At 42.7% G+C, this 17245-nt stretch overlaps 2 protein-coding genes across 4 annotated transcripts; both read right to left on the bottom strand.

Moving 5' to 3' along the window:
* Window positions 1-9159: 9159 nt before the first annotated feature.
* SNRPG (small nuclear ribonucleoprotein polypeptide G) lies at window positions 9160-11200 on the bottom strand. The gene is made up of 4 exons (XM_078861206.1): window positions 11042-11200; window positions 10659-10681; window positions 10327-10451; window positions 9160-9379 (listed from the first exon to the last, which is right to left on the bottom strand). The coding sequence occupies exons 1-4, from the start codon at window positions 11071-11073 to the stop codon at window positions 9329-9331; spliced, it is 231 nt and encodes a 76-aa protein (XP_078717332.1). The 5' UTR covers window positions 11074-11200; the 3' UTR covers window positions 9160-9328.
* A 1712-nt stretch (window positions 11201-12912) lies between these two features.
* On the bottom strand, window positions 12913-16272 carry TIMCC (TIM double twin CX3C motif chaperone). 3 transcript variants are annotated; one of them, XM_078861203.1, is made up of 4 exons: window positions 16074-16272; window positions 13886-13999; window positions 13533-13673; window positions 12913-13423 (listed from the first exon to the last, which is right to left on the bottom strand). In XM_078861203.1, the coding sequence occupies exons 2-4, from the start codon at window positions 13976-13978 to the stop codon at window positions 13235-13237; spliced, it is 423 nt and encodes a 140-aa protein (XP_078717329.1). In that variant the 5' UTR covers window positions 13979-13999; window positions 16074-16272; the 3' UTR covers window positions 12913-13234. The 3 variants fall into 3 exon arrangements, with proteins under 3 accessions (XP_078717329.1, XP_078717328.1, XP_078717330.1); XM_078861202.1 differs by having other exon boundaries at window positions 16083-16272; XM_078861204.1 differs by lacking the exon at window positions 16074-16272 and having other exon boundaries at window positions 13886-14587.
* Between the last annotated feature and the right edge of the window lie 973 nt (window positions 16273-17245).

The raw sequence follows: 17245 nt of genomic DNA, 5'->3' as shown, positions 1-17245 counted from the left end.
GTATGCACTTATTACTGTGGTTTTGTTTCAGTTGTGCTGTAAGGCTCTCCGATGTGTTTGGGGGTTGTATAATCGGAAAATGTGCAGCAGAACCAGAAAACACATCGGAGAGTGAATTCTAGCATTTCACTCACACACTGTCTGTATTAAGACGGTGTGAGCCAACTCAGGCACAGTGGTGTGAGAATGGTAGAGCATGGGCCCCTGTCCAATTTCCCCGAAGCCCAGTGCCAGGGTGCTCCTCTGGCCCGTGGACTCCGGTGCAGTTGCACCGCCTGTACATTTGATAACCATCTCACTGGAAGCATAACGAGGACCGCCACCTCCCGTGAGGCTAGAGAGGTGCGTTGTAGACCTGCACGGAAGCGGAATCCGTAATCCGAGGGTGGGGTCCCCCCTTCGCCATGGTAGGCCAGGTCGAAGTCAGTCCAGTTCACGCTATGCATCTCTCCAACCGGTGTGTACAAGTAGCCCATCTCCAGACTGCAGGTAGGTCAGAGGGCAAAAGAACGTCATGAAACACATCGAATATACTCAAATCAAACTTGCTCAATGTATTATACATTGCAATCATCGCTGCCCTACTGACACACTTTGCCCCTTTGCAAGCCAGGTGATGGGTCACCTTGTACCCACAGGGACAGCTGCTACTGTGAGTGCCTTTTACAATGTTTAAGATGAGATGTGATGTAAAGCACACTCGGCGACTCGGGCGCTGTATTAAAACTAATAATTATCTAACCATTACCATTTGAAGCTGCGGTTTTATTAAAACGACGTAAGAACGTACATGTACACATATACAGTTCTTTGTATATCAACATCTGGATGAAGGTCTCCCCACACCATGAGGGTCACGGTGGTGACCATCATTGGTCTCCAACTTGCTAATACTCACTGCTGGTTGGTGAAGGCAGGGCAGCATATACGTGGGAGCTTTGAGGTGCAGAACATCAATATATTATAACGCAGTGCGCACTGCCCTCTGCTACTTACTGCATAGCCCTGTTCATATATGGTGGTCGCCCATCCAAACACTATCTAAGATAAACTCTCTTAGCTTCCAAGATCCAGCGCATTCCAGGTGATTTGGTTATGGCTGTAATAATGTTAACATGTAGCTTTGTCAGATCAGTTTACTAAAAAAAAAAAGTCAGAAACTAAAATAGAATTGGTTGCAGTCAGATGGAATAAGTGACTTACACAGAAGTGGTGATGGGCTGAGAAACGACCCCAACGTTAAACTGTGTTCCATCCTCCAGTGTCACCATGTGAAAGGCATAACGATGCAGGTACTTCCACTCGCGCTTCTTGCCTGGGCCAAAAAACAAGGTATTATGGGTGTGTTATGGTTGAGTGTGTGCAAAAGAAAGCAAATATGTAACAATTATATTTCGCAACGATGCCCACATAAATTCTAATTCGAAAACATTTAAGTGTATAAGTCGATAACTTCGTCTGAGGTTTAGTAAACTCGTCACCATAGGAGTGATCTCTCATGGAGCCCATGATGAGCTTTTGTGGAGGAAAGCCCTCCACGGTGATGGTGCCGCGAAGCCACCCAAACTGCTCATAGTGTGTCTGGTGAGACCTGCGAGGAATGGAAGGGCAAAGCACCAAAGTGTTATAATCTTAGGGGCCATCCATAAATGGCGTGACGCACGGGGGGGGGGATCAGACATTTGTGACGATGTGTGACGAGGGGGGGGGGTGAGAAATGTGACGTCACATCAAAATGCGCAACTTTAAATAAATATAGAATTGTTATAACAACACTAATTGTTATAACAACACTCCTACAACATCAGAGTGCAGCGCCACATTAAATACGCACTACAATGACAGTAGTTTAAAGCGATTTGAAGCATATTTTATTTTCAAAATGGAAATATGATTTGGGGGGGGGGGGGCAGAGCTTTGTGACGTCATATTTGAGGGGAGGTCTGACTTTTTGTGACGCCGTGTGACGAGGGGGGGGGGTCAAAAATCGTCCAAAATCGCGTGACGTCATTTATGGACGGCACCTTACTCTACTTGCTGAAAACAATAACGCACAGAAAACAATCACCGTCTTAAAAACCATGAGAGTCCTGACACTGAGAACCTTGGACCGAAGCAGGGGTTCAGTGATCCCTGATTTTATTGTATTCTCAAGTGTCGTGAGTTGATGGTCTCAGCCTCGATCAAGTGACTGCAAATGAAACCAAACTAATAAGAGTGATAAGTTTGGGGGGGCGGGGGGGGAATTGGATACATCTATTAACATTACTATAAAAAATGTACAGTGAAAGTTTAGGGGAAATTATACATATTGACAGATTACGTCACACTTTCCAACTTGCGTTTGATCTCAAAAGTATTGAATTAGTACAGTACAGCAGTGGTTAGGTAGCTGTTTGTGAAAAACCTATTTGCATATTTACAAATACTGTAGTCCTTTTTGTTTTAATTTGTGTCTCCAAGTTTGGGCAATCCTTTAATCAGTATGGGCAGTTTTCAAAAGGATAACTCCTTATTAGCAAAGCTACTTTATATTATAGGTTCACTTATTTCGGATAATGTTTCGGAGAGTTTTAATGTCCCACTGTCACAGAGAGATGGACAGAACTAATGCATACACTTTCAATCTTAGTTGGAAAGCGGTAAAGAAATTTGAAATTAAGTGGTGCAGCGTATGGCTCACTCCTCGAGGTCTTTGAAGAATGTGCCACTCCAGGGCTCTCGAGCGATACCGCGACAGATGAAAGTGGGGTGCAATTCCGTGTCGAAGTCAAAATATGGCAGGGTGCTCTCCCAGACCAGGTCCACGATCACGTTCAATGTGCGATCCTCCCCCCTTAGCCTGAGGTGGAAAACAATGCATGACCATCACAAAAAAATATATAGGCAAGCACTTTATGGCAAGAAGTAACCTTAATGAAAATCCTGATTGTACAATTTGAATTGTCAATTGACACTGTGGGAGGAGATAGTCAGTACATATGTATGTATCTTTTTTCGCACCGTACATAGCCAACCGCACTAATCGGAGGTGCCATACAGGGCAGGAGTAGAGGGAGACCGAATGAGAGATGGGAAGGACGAGGTGGAATGATATGAGGATATTGTGTGTGACGAGAGAATAGGCACAGAGAAAAGCTACATGTAGAAAACATGAGCAGCCGACCCCATGCAATGATGTGATTTTTGTCTTCAATGAATCGACAGTTTACCTCATTGGTCCATTAAAAAGAAGTTTCCACTTTCTCATTGGTTCCAATGGCTTTAATGTCAAACCTTCTGCGCCAAACGTCATGTCCTCCTCTGCATGCAAGATGGTGTCAGGTAGCTTGGTACTCAATAGGAGCCCTATGTTTGGCAGCTAAAGATGGAGAGACACATATTTTCATTGCAAGTGGATCCATTTAAAAGACGCGTAATGTATATGAAGTTATTCCAACATGCATTATTAATCAAATAAATAATTCCGAACCAACTGCTGACCGACACGGTACTTTTACCAGGGACATATTAGACCTTGAACTTTACCTTCATCATGATAAAGCCGTTTATGACTTTGTTGGGCCGTCGAGCCGTGGCCGCCACAAGATAACATCCTTGCTTATTGGCTGCATTGAAATAAACTGCATCAATGGCCTGAACAAAAGTAAAAAATACAAATCCATCGATTGATAACAGGACAAAAATGTGCATATCAACATACGATAAGCACACACGCGCGTTTTCTGTGCAAGCAGAGTTGCAATGTGGGTACATTTCTTTGACAAGGTCAGCGTACCTTAGGGTTGTTCGAGAGTGGCTGTGCACATTCCATCTGGGCAGGCGTGTTCCGTGACCTCCTGCCGTATCCAGCCTGCCCAATTACATTCTGCTCACGTTTGTTTCTCCACTGGAAAGCATCATAAAGCAATATTTTTCATTTGTATGAGAACCTACTCTCACGCTCTAGAACCACTTTTAAAATTTTCAGTTTAACACAAAAATGTATTAGCATGCTTCAACATAACATCAACGACAAACTTTAGCTGTTACAAAGTATGTTTAATTAGTGGTGAGTTTCAAGAACACATCTATTGTCGAGGCCGGCTATTGTGCAAAAGATAAAAACGAGATTGATAAAAGGTGCAAGGTACCTGGCGCAGCGTGTATAAGCAGTAGAAGAACGCGTATTTGATGTGGTAGAACTTGCCGGGTTGGCTGTAGACCCCAAACAGCTTTGAGGGATCATCACGAAATAGCCACCACACCACCAGCAGCACCGAGGCTGCTCCCAGCAGCAACAGCAACATGGTCACTAGCCAGCGTGCTGAACAGAACACCCGCAAAGATACAGGTGCAGCCCTTTCGTCACTCACGTCCACTGGCGAGGCATCGTTGAAGAGGTAGGAGTAAACTAGATTCTAAGCTTTCGTGACTGCAGGAATTACTCTTTGTTTTTTTCGGTAAAGTCACGTAAAAATAAATTAAATTAAATAATAGAATACGACGTTTCGGTTGCAACACAAGCAACCATCATCAGGTACAAATGAATGAGAAAACATAGTAAACTTGGAAATATAATGCAATACAACACAGAGAGTCGGCCAACACAACAGTCAACACCCCACCTGGTTGATCACGTTCTTCCAAAGATTGCAAAATTTGAGAGAGAGACAAAACATAGACACGGAGACACACAGACAGAACACACAAGCAGAGAGAGAGACTCACACAGAGACAAAAAGAGATGCACACACACATAGGCACACAGAAAGACAGCGTCTCTGTGTCGAGGCCTTAAATAGAGAGAGGGGGGTAGGAGTACCCACACTTTACACCTTTACATTGCTACCTGCCAAGTAAACCGCGTGGCGTACCCACGTGTTGTTGTCATTGTCAATGTCCGAAAATAATGTCACTGTTATCATAGACATGCACTTTTAAATCTCGTTTGAAACTAATATCTTGAGAACTGCTTTTTGCGTTAAAATTGTTGTCCTTCCCCGCCCCTCTAATTAGCAAGGTTGGCTACATACGGTGCGAAAGAAGTTCAACATACATACATACTGTGTGCTCGCACACAACTCTGGCTGTCGACCGATGAGCGAGTGGAAAACGTTCTTTCCCTCACCGATTACCCTTGTAGCTTGATGTTTTAAGTTTGCCAATTGGGACTTAAGTTGGTCGAAAATTTGACTTCCCATTTCTGCTTCTGGGTGGACAGAGGTACGTGTATTTAAGACACGCAATTGTTTCAACTACTGCGCCGAGAGTTTAAACGAACCGGCGACCTCTGATTTTACACTACAACATCCACACCGGCAGTGCCAATGTGATATCAAATGTATGACATTTTAATTTCTTTAACTCACCCGCAATGTTTGCTACTTGTACTTTGCAAACACCCATGTCTTGATTATGTGCAAAAACAGTAAGCACAACAAATTGCTTACCTTAAAATGTAAAGGTGATAAGAAGTTCAGTGTCTTTGGGTGTTCATGTATTGAGACGGTATATACTGCATGCATGTACACGTTTTCCGTGTTTATACTCAAGTGCAAGTGTGTTTAGTCACAGTAACTATATATCTGATGAAACTTTGGGAGTGCTAGCCGTTAAAAGTAGTGTCCTGCGTAAGCAAAGTCAAAGTCCAAAGGTTAGTGCCTTTACCAACAGAAAGTTAACCAATGATTTGCTGGAACCAATGTTTTTAAGTTATATTTACCCCTCCACAAAATTTGCATTAAATTTAGCTGTATGCAGTTGACAGGCTGTTTAAAAGTATAACATACCATCGAAATGCTTGCTACCAACCAGACACCGAAAGTAAATGGTACAGAAAATGAATGGCAATTCACAAAGATCGGTTGCGCTAAAAAAACGATGGCACATAACATTAACTTCACTGGTTAAGCTTGTGTTGTAAAACGCAGTTCTGAGCAAAAGGTTTCAACCATCGATTACAAACTATTAGGTTCCGATAGTATGCCTAGTTCTTTTTGAGACTGAAAAGTTATTTGACTCAGTGTAAATCGTTGCAGTCGTCCAATCTCTCAAAAAACACAAGGCCTAAAAATAATCTAGAAAAACCTATTCCAAATTTGTAACAGCTACACCACGATTGCATCAATTACAAAAATATATATTAATCGGCAAGTTTGACAAGAAATCACACAATCCCGTTATTCAGCAATACTATGTTGTGAAAACTGGAGTAGAGAAATAGGCATATGTATAAAAAAAAATAACTATCAATAGCAATTGACTGCAGGAAAGGAACAGCCTAATATTGGGCTATATATAAATTAACCTTATGGCGGGACCCCGGGGTCCCGAATAAAAGGAAGTCAAAATCGTAATTAATACATTTATTTTTGACGACCCGCCTGGCGCAGATCATTATGTTGTCATGTCATGCCCAAGCGCAGCAGCGAGGACGAATGCGCAGAAGAGCTCAACAAGCGAATGCACTCCATGCTCGGGTATGGGCAGGGTCATGAGTGGTATTCAAAGCTGCTTAAATTGCCTACACGACTTAAGTCCTTTATTTGTCATAACGGTATGCATTATACAGTGAAACTGCTCTATCTTCGTAATAGGGGTTTACCCTTTCAACTGGTACAAAAACTGACACATTTATACAAGGGATCATGTTTGCAATAACCACAACACAAGCAGTCAAAATGCAAACAAAAATAAACAACTCTGATGATATGCACTGTCCTTGAAGTTGATTGGTCCACACCCAAGATAGCTTTTCTTATAGTCTCCATTGCCACTGGTAAAGGAGCTCTCATAGTGCTCTATCTTCATTATTATTTGTGACCTACCAATGTCTGCAGCCAGGATCAATCGATGACAATCCTATTACCTGCAGATATTTAACAGATGAGATGCGTTGCACTGTTAATTCCTCCTGTTTGATAATTAATACTTCTCTTGTCCGTATGCATCTATGCAGATCGGTTTTTTTTGCGGTTAAGCCATAGCCCCACATACCACTCGTATCAATGCAGATAAGAGGAGCGGTGACCCACTACTCTGTAGAGTAGCACTGGTAAAAACCCTTGTTACAATATGAACAGCGCATTGAAAACGCATACTATTTTATGTACTGTTAACAAAGTGTTCACAAATCCACAGAGAAACACGATGATTGACAGAGGGGTGTAAATAATTTTTTCGATAGTGTATTTAAATAGGTACTGCAGGCAATAATTTTCAGTTTTAAAGGCATAGTTTAACAAGACAACACTTTCCACCATCCTTCAAACCCATTGGTGAAAGAGAGCAAAGTCTTTGTTGACCTTATGTTCATGCCAGAGCCAGGGGCTTATGGGACTCCGGGGTCTCGCCATAAGGTTCAAATGAGGGGAAAAACATCATGCAAACGTTTGGAAAACAAATATATCCATTGTAGGGACAAGTGAATAACACATAGTATGTATACCTAGGAGAGATAATACTGGTAGGAACCTCCTGGTTACACCAGCCCACAGGGGATTATTGTGTCCGTCCGTCGTGCAGGGAGGGGCTGGGTGGGGAGGGGAGGGTGGGGAACGGCTGGGTGGGGAGGGGCTGGTCACCCCGTGGTGACATTATAAAACTCAACGTTTAACCTACTCACGCCGGCTTGTGCCCACCCTCACAGTCGGCCGTTGACCCTGGCCATTGACCAAGCAACCCAACGTTCCTACCAGCTCCCTCCGCAGGAATGTGTTGTGTATTGGGAACAATAAAATCAAGATGTAGATGGATAGCAGTGCTTTTGGAAATGTTTTACTAAATAATTAAAAGCAGTATATAAATGTTCCTAAAGATATAATCCAACGCATATTACCTGCTCGGACAAGGATCTCAAACATCTATATTTCTTATATATAGAAAAAAATTGTGTGTGGGTTTCTGTATTCGCGCGCTTGCAAATGATTTGGCTCAACGGTGGGGTTTACGAAAAATAAAAATAGCCAGGTACCACGCCGTAAGCCCCGCCGTCAGCAAGTGTTATTTCTTTTCCACATCCGTCAACTTTAAATTAGTTTAATTAGCGATTTAGTGCGATTTTTGTGCGCTATTTATTTATGACGCGTGCACGCCCATACCAACTCACGTGCCTATGGTGGGGGGGACGGCCCATGCTAAGTCGCCCGCCTTTGGTGGGAGTGAGGGAGACATTTTATTTCGCGTTAAAAATGCTATAAAAATACACTAAACGTTGACGTTAATTCTTCACTGTGATGTCCCACCCACCCCGATGCGTGCAGTTACTATTATAACGTCGGTAGATGCTACCACTATAGGTCGTAGATATTACTGCAGAGCGGCCGAGGAGATCGTGGCAGAGGGGGTCAAAGATAGCAGCCCAGCCCCAGCCTGCCAAGGTGCCACCTCGGCCGGCTGGACAATCTCGGCGAGTCCGGAGGCTCTACACGGGACTAGGCCTCACCACGCCACTCAGGCGAGTACTTTGTGCTATATAATCAGCATGTACTGTCGTGATAGCAGGTACCACTAGTCGGTATGCACTGCTGTAATCATAGCAGGTACCACCAGTCAGTACGCACTGCTGTTAGATTTTGAATAGTTTTGAAATATTATTTGGCCCGGGCAACACCAGGTATACAAGCTAGTAGATAATATAAATAAAAAGCCAAGTACACAAAGCATGGAGAGGTGCAAGCTTGGATTTACTGGCGGAAAACATGCATTAGAGATCGTAAACATTTAGCTTCATATTTATATATATCAGAGGTGTGGACTCGAGTCATGTGACTTGGACTCGAGTCAGACTCGAGTCATGAATTTGATGACTTGCGACTCGACTTGGACTTGCATAACAATGACTTTGTCCCACCTCTGATATATATCGTGGTGGGCTTGGGGCAGGACACATTGCTGTAACGCATGATTGATGGAGTTCAAGAAACAGCAATGACAAAGGAGGGTGCACACCTGAATGTCCACACTGATAATTATCATTGAGCAATGAAATAATCTCATGTGCAGTAGATGGACTTTTACACTAAACCATGATAGTGACGGTTTGTGAATGTTTTTATCTACACGTGGATAGACCATGGCTGAAGAATGTTTTTTGGCATTCTAAACCAATAAAAATACAAGACGCGAATAACCAAAAGGTTGCAATATACTCTAATAAACCCACAAAACGATTGAATGCACAACGTAAAAATTACAACTTTATTGTATAAACAAGGGAACATTTATGTTACGTACAAACAATCCTTGCTGCATCTAAACAATTGCATCAATGTATTATTTTCCAAGAATATTATGAAACGGTTTCTATGAACGCTTGACATGATAAACATGAAGAGCTCATGGAGAGCTATACTCGCTCCAGGGCCTCCAACATGATGATACTGTTTCCTCTAATAACCTGTTGAAAAAAAAAAAGAGCTCAATTAATGTCAGAAAGTAATTTTTCTGTAACCAAACATTACTTTTTTATTCACAATTGCGTAAGGTATATTAAGTGGCAAAACAATGTAAATTCATTTTAAAACTAATCAAGGTAAAACACAGATGGTTTATATAAAAACACAGCTCTACCATGGTACTTTTAAATATACTGCTTCAATGCCAAATGTCGCCATAGGACATTTTAATTCATAGCAATACAGCTTCATTCTCAGCTATAGAAACAAACGCAAATAAGCTAAAGTATTAAAACATATTACTCATTAAATGACTAACAACGTTTCTGCATAAACGTACTGATATTCTGGCTTATCTGGGCACTATCCAATTAAATCTTGTACCCCAAAATTGTATGTATAATTTGCACGGAGACTAGAATCCCACTCCATAATTACTGTCTTACTCTCGCTCTATGATAGAATAAGGTTGCCACTCTTCAGAATTTTTTTTTCTTTAGATAGTCGGTGCGTTCTATGTAGCAATGGTCAAATCAAGAAGGCATCCTGTTCTTTTGCAGTGACCCTTCCGAAACACCCTACCACCGTGAAGTTTGACAAAATCGAAGTTGCAAGTGAACAAGCACCGAGCAGTGGGCGCCACTGTGGCAAAATGTTAACTACCTCGCCTGGTACACAGGTCATGGGTTCGATCCCGACAATGACGCCTATATATTTGGTGTTTGCATGTTATCCCCATGGTCGCGTAGATTTTTCTCTGGGTCCTCCAGTTTTTCCTTACACATTTATAACGATGAATTTTGAGTATTTGACTATCATGTGTGGCCAGTCCTATAGAGCTCAGTGGGCCTGACCTGGTAAATAAAAAATAGTATAGCTTAGATTGATAAAGGCTGATTATTCTGATTTAAATTGCATGAAAGCACGACGCCAGTGGCTGCTCACTCACCACCATGCCAACATCGTTCTGCACGCCGCCCTGACACAGCTCAAAGCACTCGTCCATCACCAGGTTCATGAAAGGATCGAAGCCGCGTAGGATGCCCGTTACCGTCCGCGACCCGTTCAACTTCACTGCAAGGCAACAATCAAGTTAATCAGAGGCCATGAATTCGCAAAATTTCTGTAAAAATAATGTAATCACTAGAGTCGACAAAGCTCCAGAGTATAAAGAAAACAAATCAAGAGCCTTTAAGCGCGATACAGTGTTCGGTCAAATAATCGTAATTATGATACGCTTAACATTTTTCATGCCCGGCAAAAACATCGACAATTACTTACGGCTCAGCTTCTTGTCCATGAACCTAAAGCCAAGAAAGACACAAGGAGGCGCACACGTTAGGGACAAAGATACACATGCGGCCCCGTTCATTCATTCACGCATGAAGCCAGCAGCAGGCTGGCGACACTAACAACCAAGTCGTGCTCGGCGCATACATCGAAGCAATTTACGGCCGTAGTCCATTCATGCGTAAACTAAACACGGTAATTAACAACAAATAAAGCACCGCACGCGCTCCAGACAATTGTTAATGGCGAGTGATAGGCCGCAACCAGCGCCTCGCCTAAGCCCACGTAGGCCGCAGCGCTCATTCCCGCGCACAAACTCCCCGCCAGCGTTGATCGCGCGTCGGCTTCCGTGGGGCCGCGTGACCGCCGCTTACTTCTTGAGCTCGGGGGGATGCGCCTTGCTCATGGTGGACGCGGTCTTTCACTCGATTCGAGTCGTGAAATGAAAGTCGCGAAGCGTCTGAGGGGCCCACGGGGAGGAGGCGAGAGGAGGCCGCGGAGTGTGGCCGCCACTACGTGACGCACTTCCGCTCGGGATCACGTGACGTGCACAGCCCCTCCCAAGCCCCGCCCCCTCCTAAACCCCACCCCCGCCAAGCCCCGCCCCGCCCCTTGTGCCTCCCACGAACACTTTAAGTTCTTGAGCCCCTGAATTTCGATTTAAAGCTTTCGTGACTGCAGGGATTCATCTTCTTGGTTCTTTCGGTAAAGTCACGTAGAATGGAAATAATAAAATAATAAAAATAAAACATTATAAAATAGTTCTCACGACGTTTCGGCCACAACGCAAGCAGCCGTCCTCAGGTGGAGAACAGGTCTGTCGAGAAGACAGTCTGAATGACACACCCCAGGCTTGGTGCGCCTATTTAAGCTGGGATGGAGGGGGGAAGAGCGCCTTGACCAAATAATTTGCATATCAAGAGGAATGTAGCATATTTATGGGAAATGCAGATATGCGATTAGTACTACTTGTGAAATGCGTAGGTTTGGCGGGGGGTTTGAAGTCATATTATGCCCGTGCATAAAGTCATTATGCCCGTGCATTATGCACGAGCCCCGTTCGTAAGTCGGAACAATAACGTCGTCTTTAAATGTACGCACGGTCAGTGTAACAAGTGTACAAGTTGCAGAAAAATGGGACGCATTAAATACACAAATCAGAAAACATGTTCGTTTGCATGCGATACTGTAATAAACTGTACAGTAAATAGAAACAAAATAAAGTAACAGAGAAATAAATCTAGTTTTATTTTCACTTACCTCGAGTCCTGATGATGACTGTGTGTGTATACAATTGTGGGGACAATTGCATACAAACACCAACGATCTCCCCGTATAGCCTTAACAGGCTGTGGAGGCAAGTGCTGTTCGCGAACACTTATCAAGGCCGACACGGCACACAAGTGGGTGGGTGGCCCACCAGCACGCCCGGCCACCTTTGACTCCCCAGTGGCGATGTTTGTACATCGCGGTTGAGTCGACCTAGGGGAGGCCCAGGACTGGATCAGATAATCATCACTGCTGTTGGATATGAGCAGGAATCGAACTAGGCTTAGGTTCCCCCATTTGGCTGCTGTGGTGATTACAAATGCCATCAGGGGAATGGTCAATCTAAATTCTCTCCCCCCACCGCACTACCCACCACAGCGTTGCCATCCAGCACCACGGCAAGGTAGGGGATTGTTTTTGCCGGCTCCCCACACACACTTTCACACACACTCCTAGCAGGCTGCTGTGACTCAACACATCTTGTTGAGGATCGCTCCGCTTAACAGTAGTTCCGCGGTTCCTTTCAAAAGTGCGAGTTCAGACGATGTAAAAAAAAATCTGTGCGGATATTTATAAGTCGAGGATTATCTGTATATGTAGCATGTGAACATTAAACAGCAATGTGGCTCCTGTCAGGGGAATTTAAAAGTTGCATCACTGGTTCAGGGAACCCAAGGTGTCTTCTGAACAGGATACAATTTTTGGTCACGAAGTAAATGTAAGAGATTAAATCTCTGAACTTGCATTGTACAATGTATGAATATTGTATTACTGTATATTAATACATCAATTATATAGTAATTTGATTTTATAAAGTTTTATATTTTTTTCTAAATGAGCTACATTTTCATGTTGATTTTCATAATCAAGAGCCAACACTGCTACATGCTAGGAAATGGCAAACATAGGTCTTTCTTTAATTGTAGAATAGTGACAAGAAAATGTTAAATAATTTCAGATTCTCCTTTATTGACAGTGTAACCTGCATTTTCAATCATCACATAGGTCAATAAAATGTAATAGCTTTCAGGGCCCAAGTCATTAACATTAGACTTAACACAATAAACCACACACAGTATCCAACAAAAACAACATATGTAAAAAAATGTTGCAAAAGCTGTTGACAAGTCAGCTCATATTTAGGTAAAATTATTTCTTTGTACATGCACCAATAGCCTGAGTGCAAACCATCCTCACTACCCTAGCAATGTCATACAATATTTCAGATGTAATATATTCCTTCCAAACAGCAAGTTCACCGACTGCTCTCCCTCCACATTTTCATCTGGTGAGGACAGTTACTGTGGCAAGGACGATAGAGTGTCGTGCAATCGACGAGTCGCACTGGGGATGAGATCGTGGTGTTCATCTGCACAAGAGCGCACACACGACTCCAGCTGCTGTTTTACGACTTGCTCCTTGGTCCCCGAGTCAAACAAGTCCTTGGCCTTGTCATTGCAGCTCATTGCACAGCGCTGCAAGCGGTTCTGAACACAGGAATATAGAAAATATTTGTGTGAATGATACAAAAATCAAACCAATGCAGGATGCACATAAAAGGCTGATTGGACAAATGGTCAGGAAACAAGAGCAAACCTGAAATCTTTCCAGCTCATTGGTGACAATACTCTGGGCCTGCACCAGAGGAGCATGGCATCTCTCGATACAATGGTGTACAGCCGACATTGACGCTGCGCTGTTTTCACAGCACTCTGCACTGCAGCGGAACATGCGTGCCTGGAGAACAGCACACAGAAACATATCAAATATTCCATACTCTTAGAAATCTTAGCGTTAATAAGACACTGCAATCGGCAAAATCAACCTATAAGCACCTATTTGCCGACACCTCTAGCCTAGTGCACATGTAAACGTCCCCAACCTAGTTGCTGTAGCTTCTGTACAGGAAAACAGTGCAAGTGTATGGTTTATACTTTGGTATGGTTTACCTGCATCTTACGGATGTGTTCCCTCTCCAGCTTGTCCACCATGCCACTCACGGCATCCTGCACCTTCGTCTGCGCTGCCTCCACGCCGTCCATGTTCAGGGTCTGATCCTGCAGCTAGCAGGTCAATGCAAGGTGTCTTCCAACATCATCATTCATACATTGTGTATCCACTGCTGGTTAAAAGTCTCTGCATATCTCCATTCACATCCCGCAAGCTTCTAAAATGCCACAATATACCTCACTCGTGAAGATATATCATCGTTCTACCTCTAGTAGTTGCACTTGTTGGGTACATTTTCTTTCCATCTGTCACCAGTCTCATCCATTGGCCATAATCACGTCTTTTGATGTGTCCTGCCCAAGCCCACTTACTTCTCTACAGTCGATGTCTCTGATTTTGCATTTGTTCCGCTGATGCACAGATTCCTTTATTTAAGTACAATTACAAGCATTCATCGAATGAAACACTATAAATTCGCCAAAGTAAAACACTCATGAACTAAAGTTGTCAAACAATACAATGCAGGACCCTCCTGAAAAAGTATTGCAACTTCATTAGCTTTCATGTGTAAACAGTACTACAGTATTATTAATCTCGATATGCTCAATACACTTTTCACCTTTTGTTCCCTATAATTTGCAAGTTCTTGAGATTATAATGACTATATGGATTTGCATGCCACAGCCCTGTTGCCAATCCATTTGCAGGACGATGCAAATAAGGGATCTGGGTTGTAGGCATTATTTGACCATAAGCTTGTCAGTACGGGTTGGTGAAGGCGAAGAGCACAGACGTGGAGGCATAAAAGTACAAAAAGTATTATTTGGTTCTTTCGGTTAAGTCACGTCTAAAGATAAAATAATAAATTAAATTAAATAAAAAATGTATTATATTATCTTTAGACGTGACTTAACCGAAAGAACCAAATAATAATTCCTGCAGTCACGAAAGTTCTAAAATTAAGATAGTACAAAAATTAACCCGTAAAGTTTTTCACTATAAATCCTTTATATGCGTGGCATCGGTTTTATTTTATAATTCATTTCTGTTTTTCTTGAGTAAAAGTTTCATTTTTATCACATTGGTATTTTAAATTAAATATGACATTTTTTTTATTCCTAAAAAGTGGAAAATTTTGGAAAAAAAATTTTCACGAAAATAAATTGTCACGCACAACGAGTCTGTGTGCAAAATGTCAGCTCGATTGGATCACGGGAAGTGGGTTAAAAAAAACGACCGAAAGATTTGCACGGTCGTAAGCGCGCAAGCAAGCAAGTGAACTTAATATAAAGGATTTAAAAACAGTGATTTTGTCCTGCATTGCCATCTGACTTTACAACTCGTGGCCTGCAGCTCCAAGACAAGCTGTTTGTGCATTGTGGTCACCCATTCAAGCACGAACTAGGCTTAGGTTCCGAGGTCAGACACAATCAAGATTATTACTGGCGAGTTGATTAATTGCCGTAGTATTGTAATTCTCATGAGAAATATCGTACAAACATTAAATGCAATACATTTCTATTTTAACCGCTTGCCCATACGACACTAACACCAAGGGTTAGTCATTTACAGTTGATATAAAACAGTCAAAGCCATAACATCATTAACATGCGATGTCATCACCTTTAATTAGATTTACCAAGTGTTGCAAACTCTTATACCGAATCCTTAATAGTTTCTGGAAGCCAAAACGGAAGCAGAAGCGGTATTGTCCTCGTCCTAGACCAGGGGTCGGCAACCTACGGCTCCGGAGCCGCATGCGGCTCTTTATGGGCTGCTTCTTGACAATATGTACGTATGTACAGTATTTACTCAGATGCATTGCGGCTCTTGAAATTCTGAATTTTGTACCGAATTGGAAAGAAATGGCTCTTCTTGTTATTTTGGTTGCCGACCCCTGTCCTAGACAGTATTTGTGGGCAGCTTTGACAAATTGCTGTCGTTAGGAAAACCCCAAAAAGTCGCTCCCTAAATCTATCGACAAAATTAAAAACACATTGGTCAATAACACCACTGCCTTAAAAGTAAAACACATCTATAAAATAGGCGACGTTTCGGACAACGGCACTTCTTCGTAGCAACTACTTTGGCAACAACAATTGTCTTTCAAACACCCTGTGTGAGCTTCCCGCAATTCGCGCTAGCAACCAATTGCCTCGAACAACACAATCATCTTAAACAGCTCACGTCGCTTACGCGTTGACTGCCAAGAGCTCACAGCGGCCGCCTCGGCCACGCAGGACAGCGAGTGCAGCGGGCACGCCACGGCACGCGACCGGCGACCTCTACCACAACACGTGGACCTCTATCGCAACACGTGGGGCCCAGGCGAGAAGTGGCGACCCCCAGCAGCGTGCCCTACCACACGCCCCCCCCCCCCCCATTAAATACTTCCGGGGGACCCCCCGACGTCACATCCTGTTAGGTTCCGGTAAAACGGTCCTTCCGTCATTAGTTTGGGGCCGTCCATAAATGACGTCACGCACCTAGGGAGGGCGGGGGTCAGATATTTGTGACGATACTCTTTGGTTTTTTCGGAAAAATCAGGTAGGTAAAACAATACAATAAATGAAAACTAAAATTTCATTTATTTTATTTTATTGATTGTTTTACCTACAACAATAAAATTAAATAAATGAAAACTAAAATTTCATGTCTTTTATTGATTGTCTTACCTACAACAATCAATAAAATATTATAAATGAAAACTAAAATTTCATTTATTTTATTGATTGTTTTACCTACGTGACTTTACCGAAAAAAACAAAGAGTATTAATCCTTGCAGTCACGAAAGCTTCAAATCTAGAATTTTTGACGATGTGTGACGAGCGGGGGGGGGGGGGTTGAGAAATGTGACGTCACATCAAAATGCGCAACTTTAAATAAATATAGACAACACGTTCTACTTAATTAAATATACTTTTGAATAAATGTTTTCTCTTACAACATGAGGGTGCAGCGGCACATTAAATACGCACTACAATGACAATAGTTTAATGCGATTTGAAGCATGTTTTATATTTTGGGGGGGGGGCAGAGCTTTGTGACGTCATATTTGAGGGGGGGTCTGACTTTTTGTGACGCCATGTGACGAGGGGGGAGGTCAACAATCGTCCAAAATCGCGTGACGTCATTTATGGACGGCCCCCTTTTAGTAATGTTAGTAAAAAATAGTAATTATGTTACTCAATAGATATACTTAGGTAACACTTCGTACGGCGATTAAATAAGATGTATTTATACTGGAGGAATCCGATGAGCTGCAAAGTTATTTTTCACAGATGTCCAGTAGGGACTGGTCAGAAAGTTACAACACAAAAACACGATGGGAGTGCAAAATATAGCAAAGGTAAACAAA

The sequence above is a fragment of the Lampetra fluviatilis genome, chromosome 12 (assembly GCF_964198595.1).
Source record: "Lampetra fluviatilis chromosome 12, kcLamFluv1.1, whole genome shotgun sequence".
In the NCBI taxonomy this organism is placed as follows: domain Eukaryota; kingdom Metazoa; phylum Chordata; class Hyperoartia; order Petromyzontiformes; family Petromyzontidae; genus Lampetra; species Lampetra fluviatilis.
Note: the sequence above shows the minus strand (reverse complement) of the source record. Positions and strands in the feature narration are given on the sequence as shown.

Excerpts from the sequence above, each read along its gene's own strand:
- TIMCC (XM_078861203.1), bottom strand. The coding sequence starts at position 13,978 with ATGGACGGCGTGGAGGCAGCGCAGACGAAGGTGCAGGATGCCGTGAGT. Across the intron at positions 13,674-13,885 it reads AACACATCCGTAAGATGCAG|GCACGCATGTTCCGCTGCAG; the intron begins GTAAACCATACC and ends GCTGTTCTCCAG. Across the intron at positions 13,424-13,532 it reads ATGAGCTGGAAAGATTTCAG|AACCGCTTGCAGCGCTGTGC; the intron begins GTTTGCTCTTGT and ends TCCTGTGTTCAG.
- SNRPG (XM_078861206.1), bottom strand. The coding sequence starts at position 11,073 with ATGAGCAAGGCGCATCCCCCCGAGCTCAAGAA. Across the intron at positions 10,682-11,041 it reads CATCCCCCCGAGCTCAAGAA|GTTCATGGACAAGAAGCTGA; the intron begins GTAAGCGGCGGT and ends TCTTGGCTTTAG. Across the intron at positions 9,380-10,326 it reads AGAACGATGTTGGCATGGTG|GTTATTAGAGGAAACAGTAT; the intron begins GTGAGTGAGCAG and ends TTTTTTCAACAG.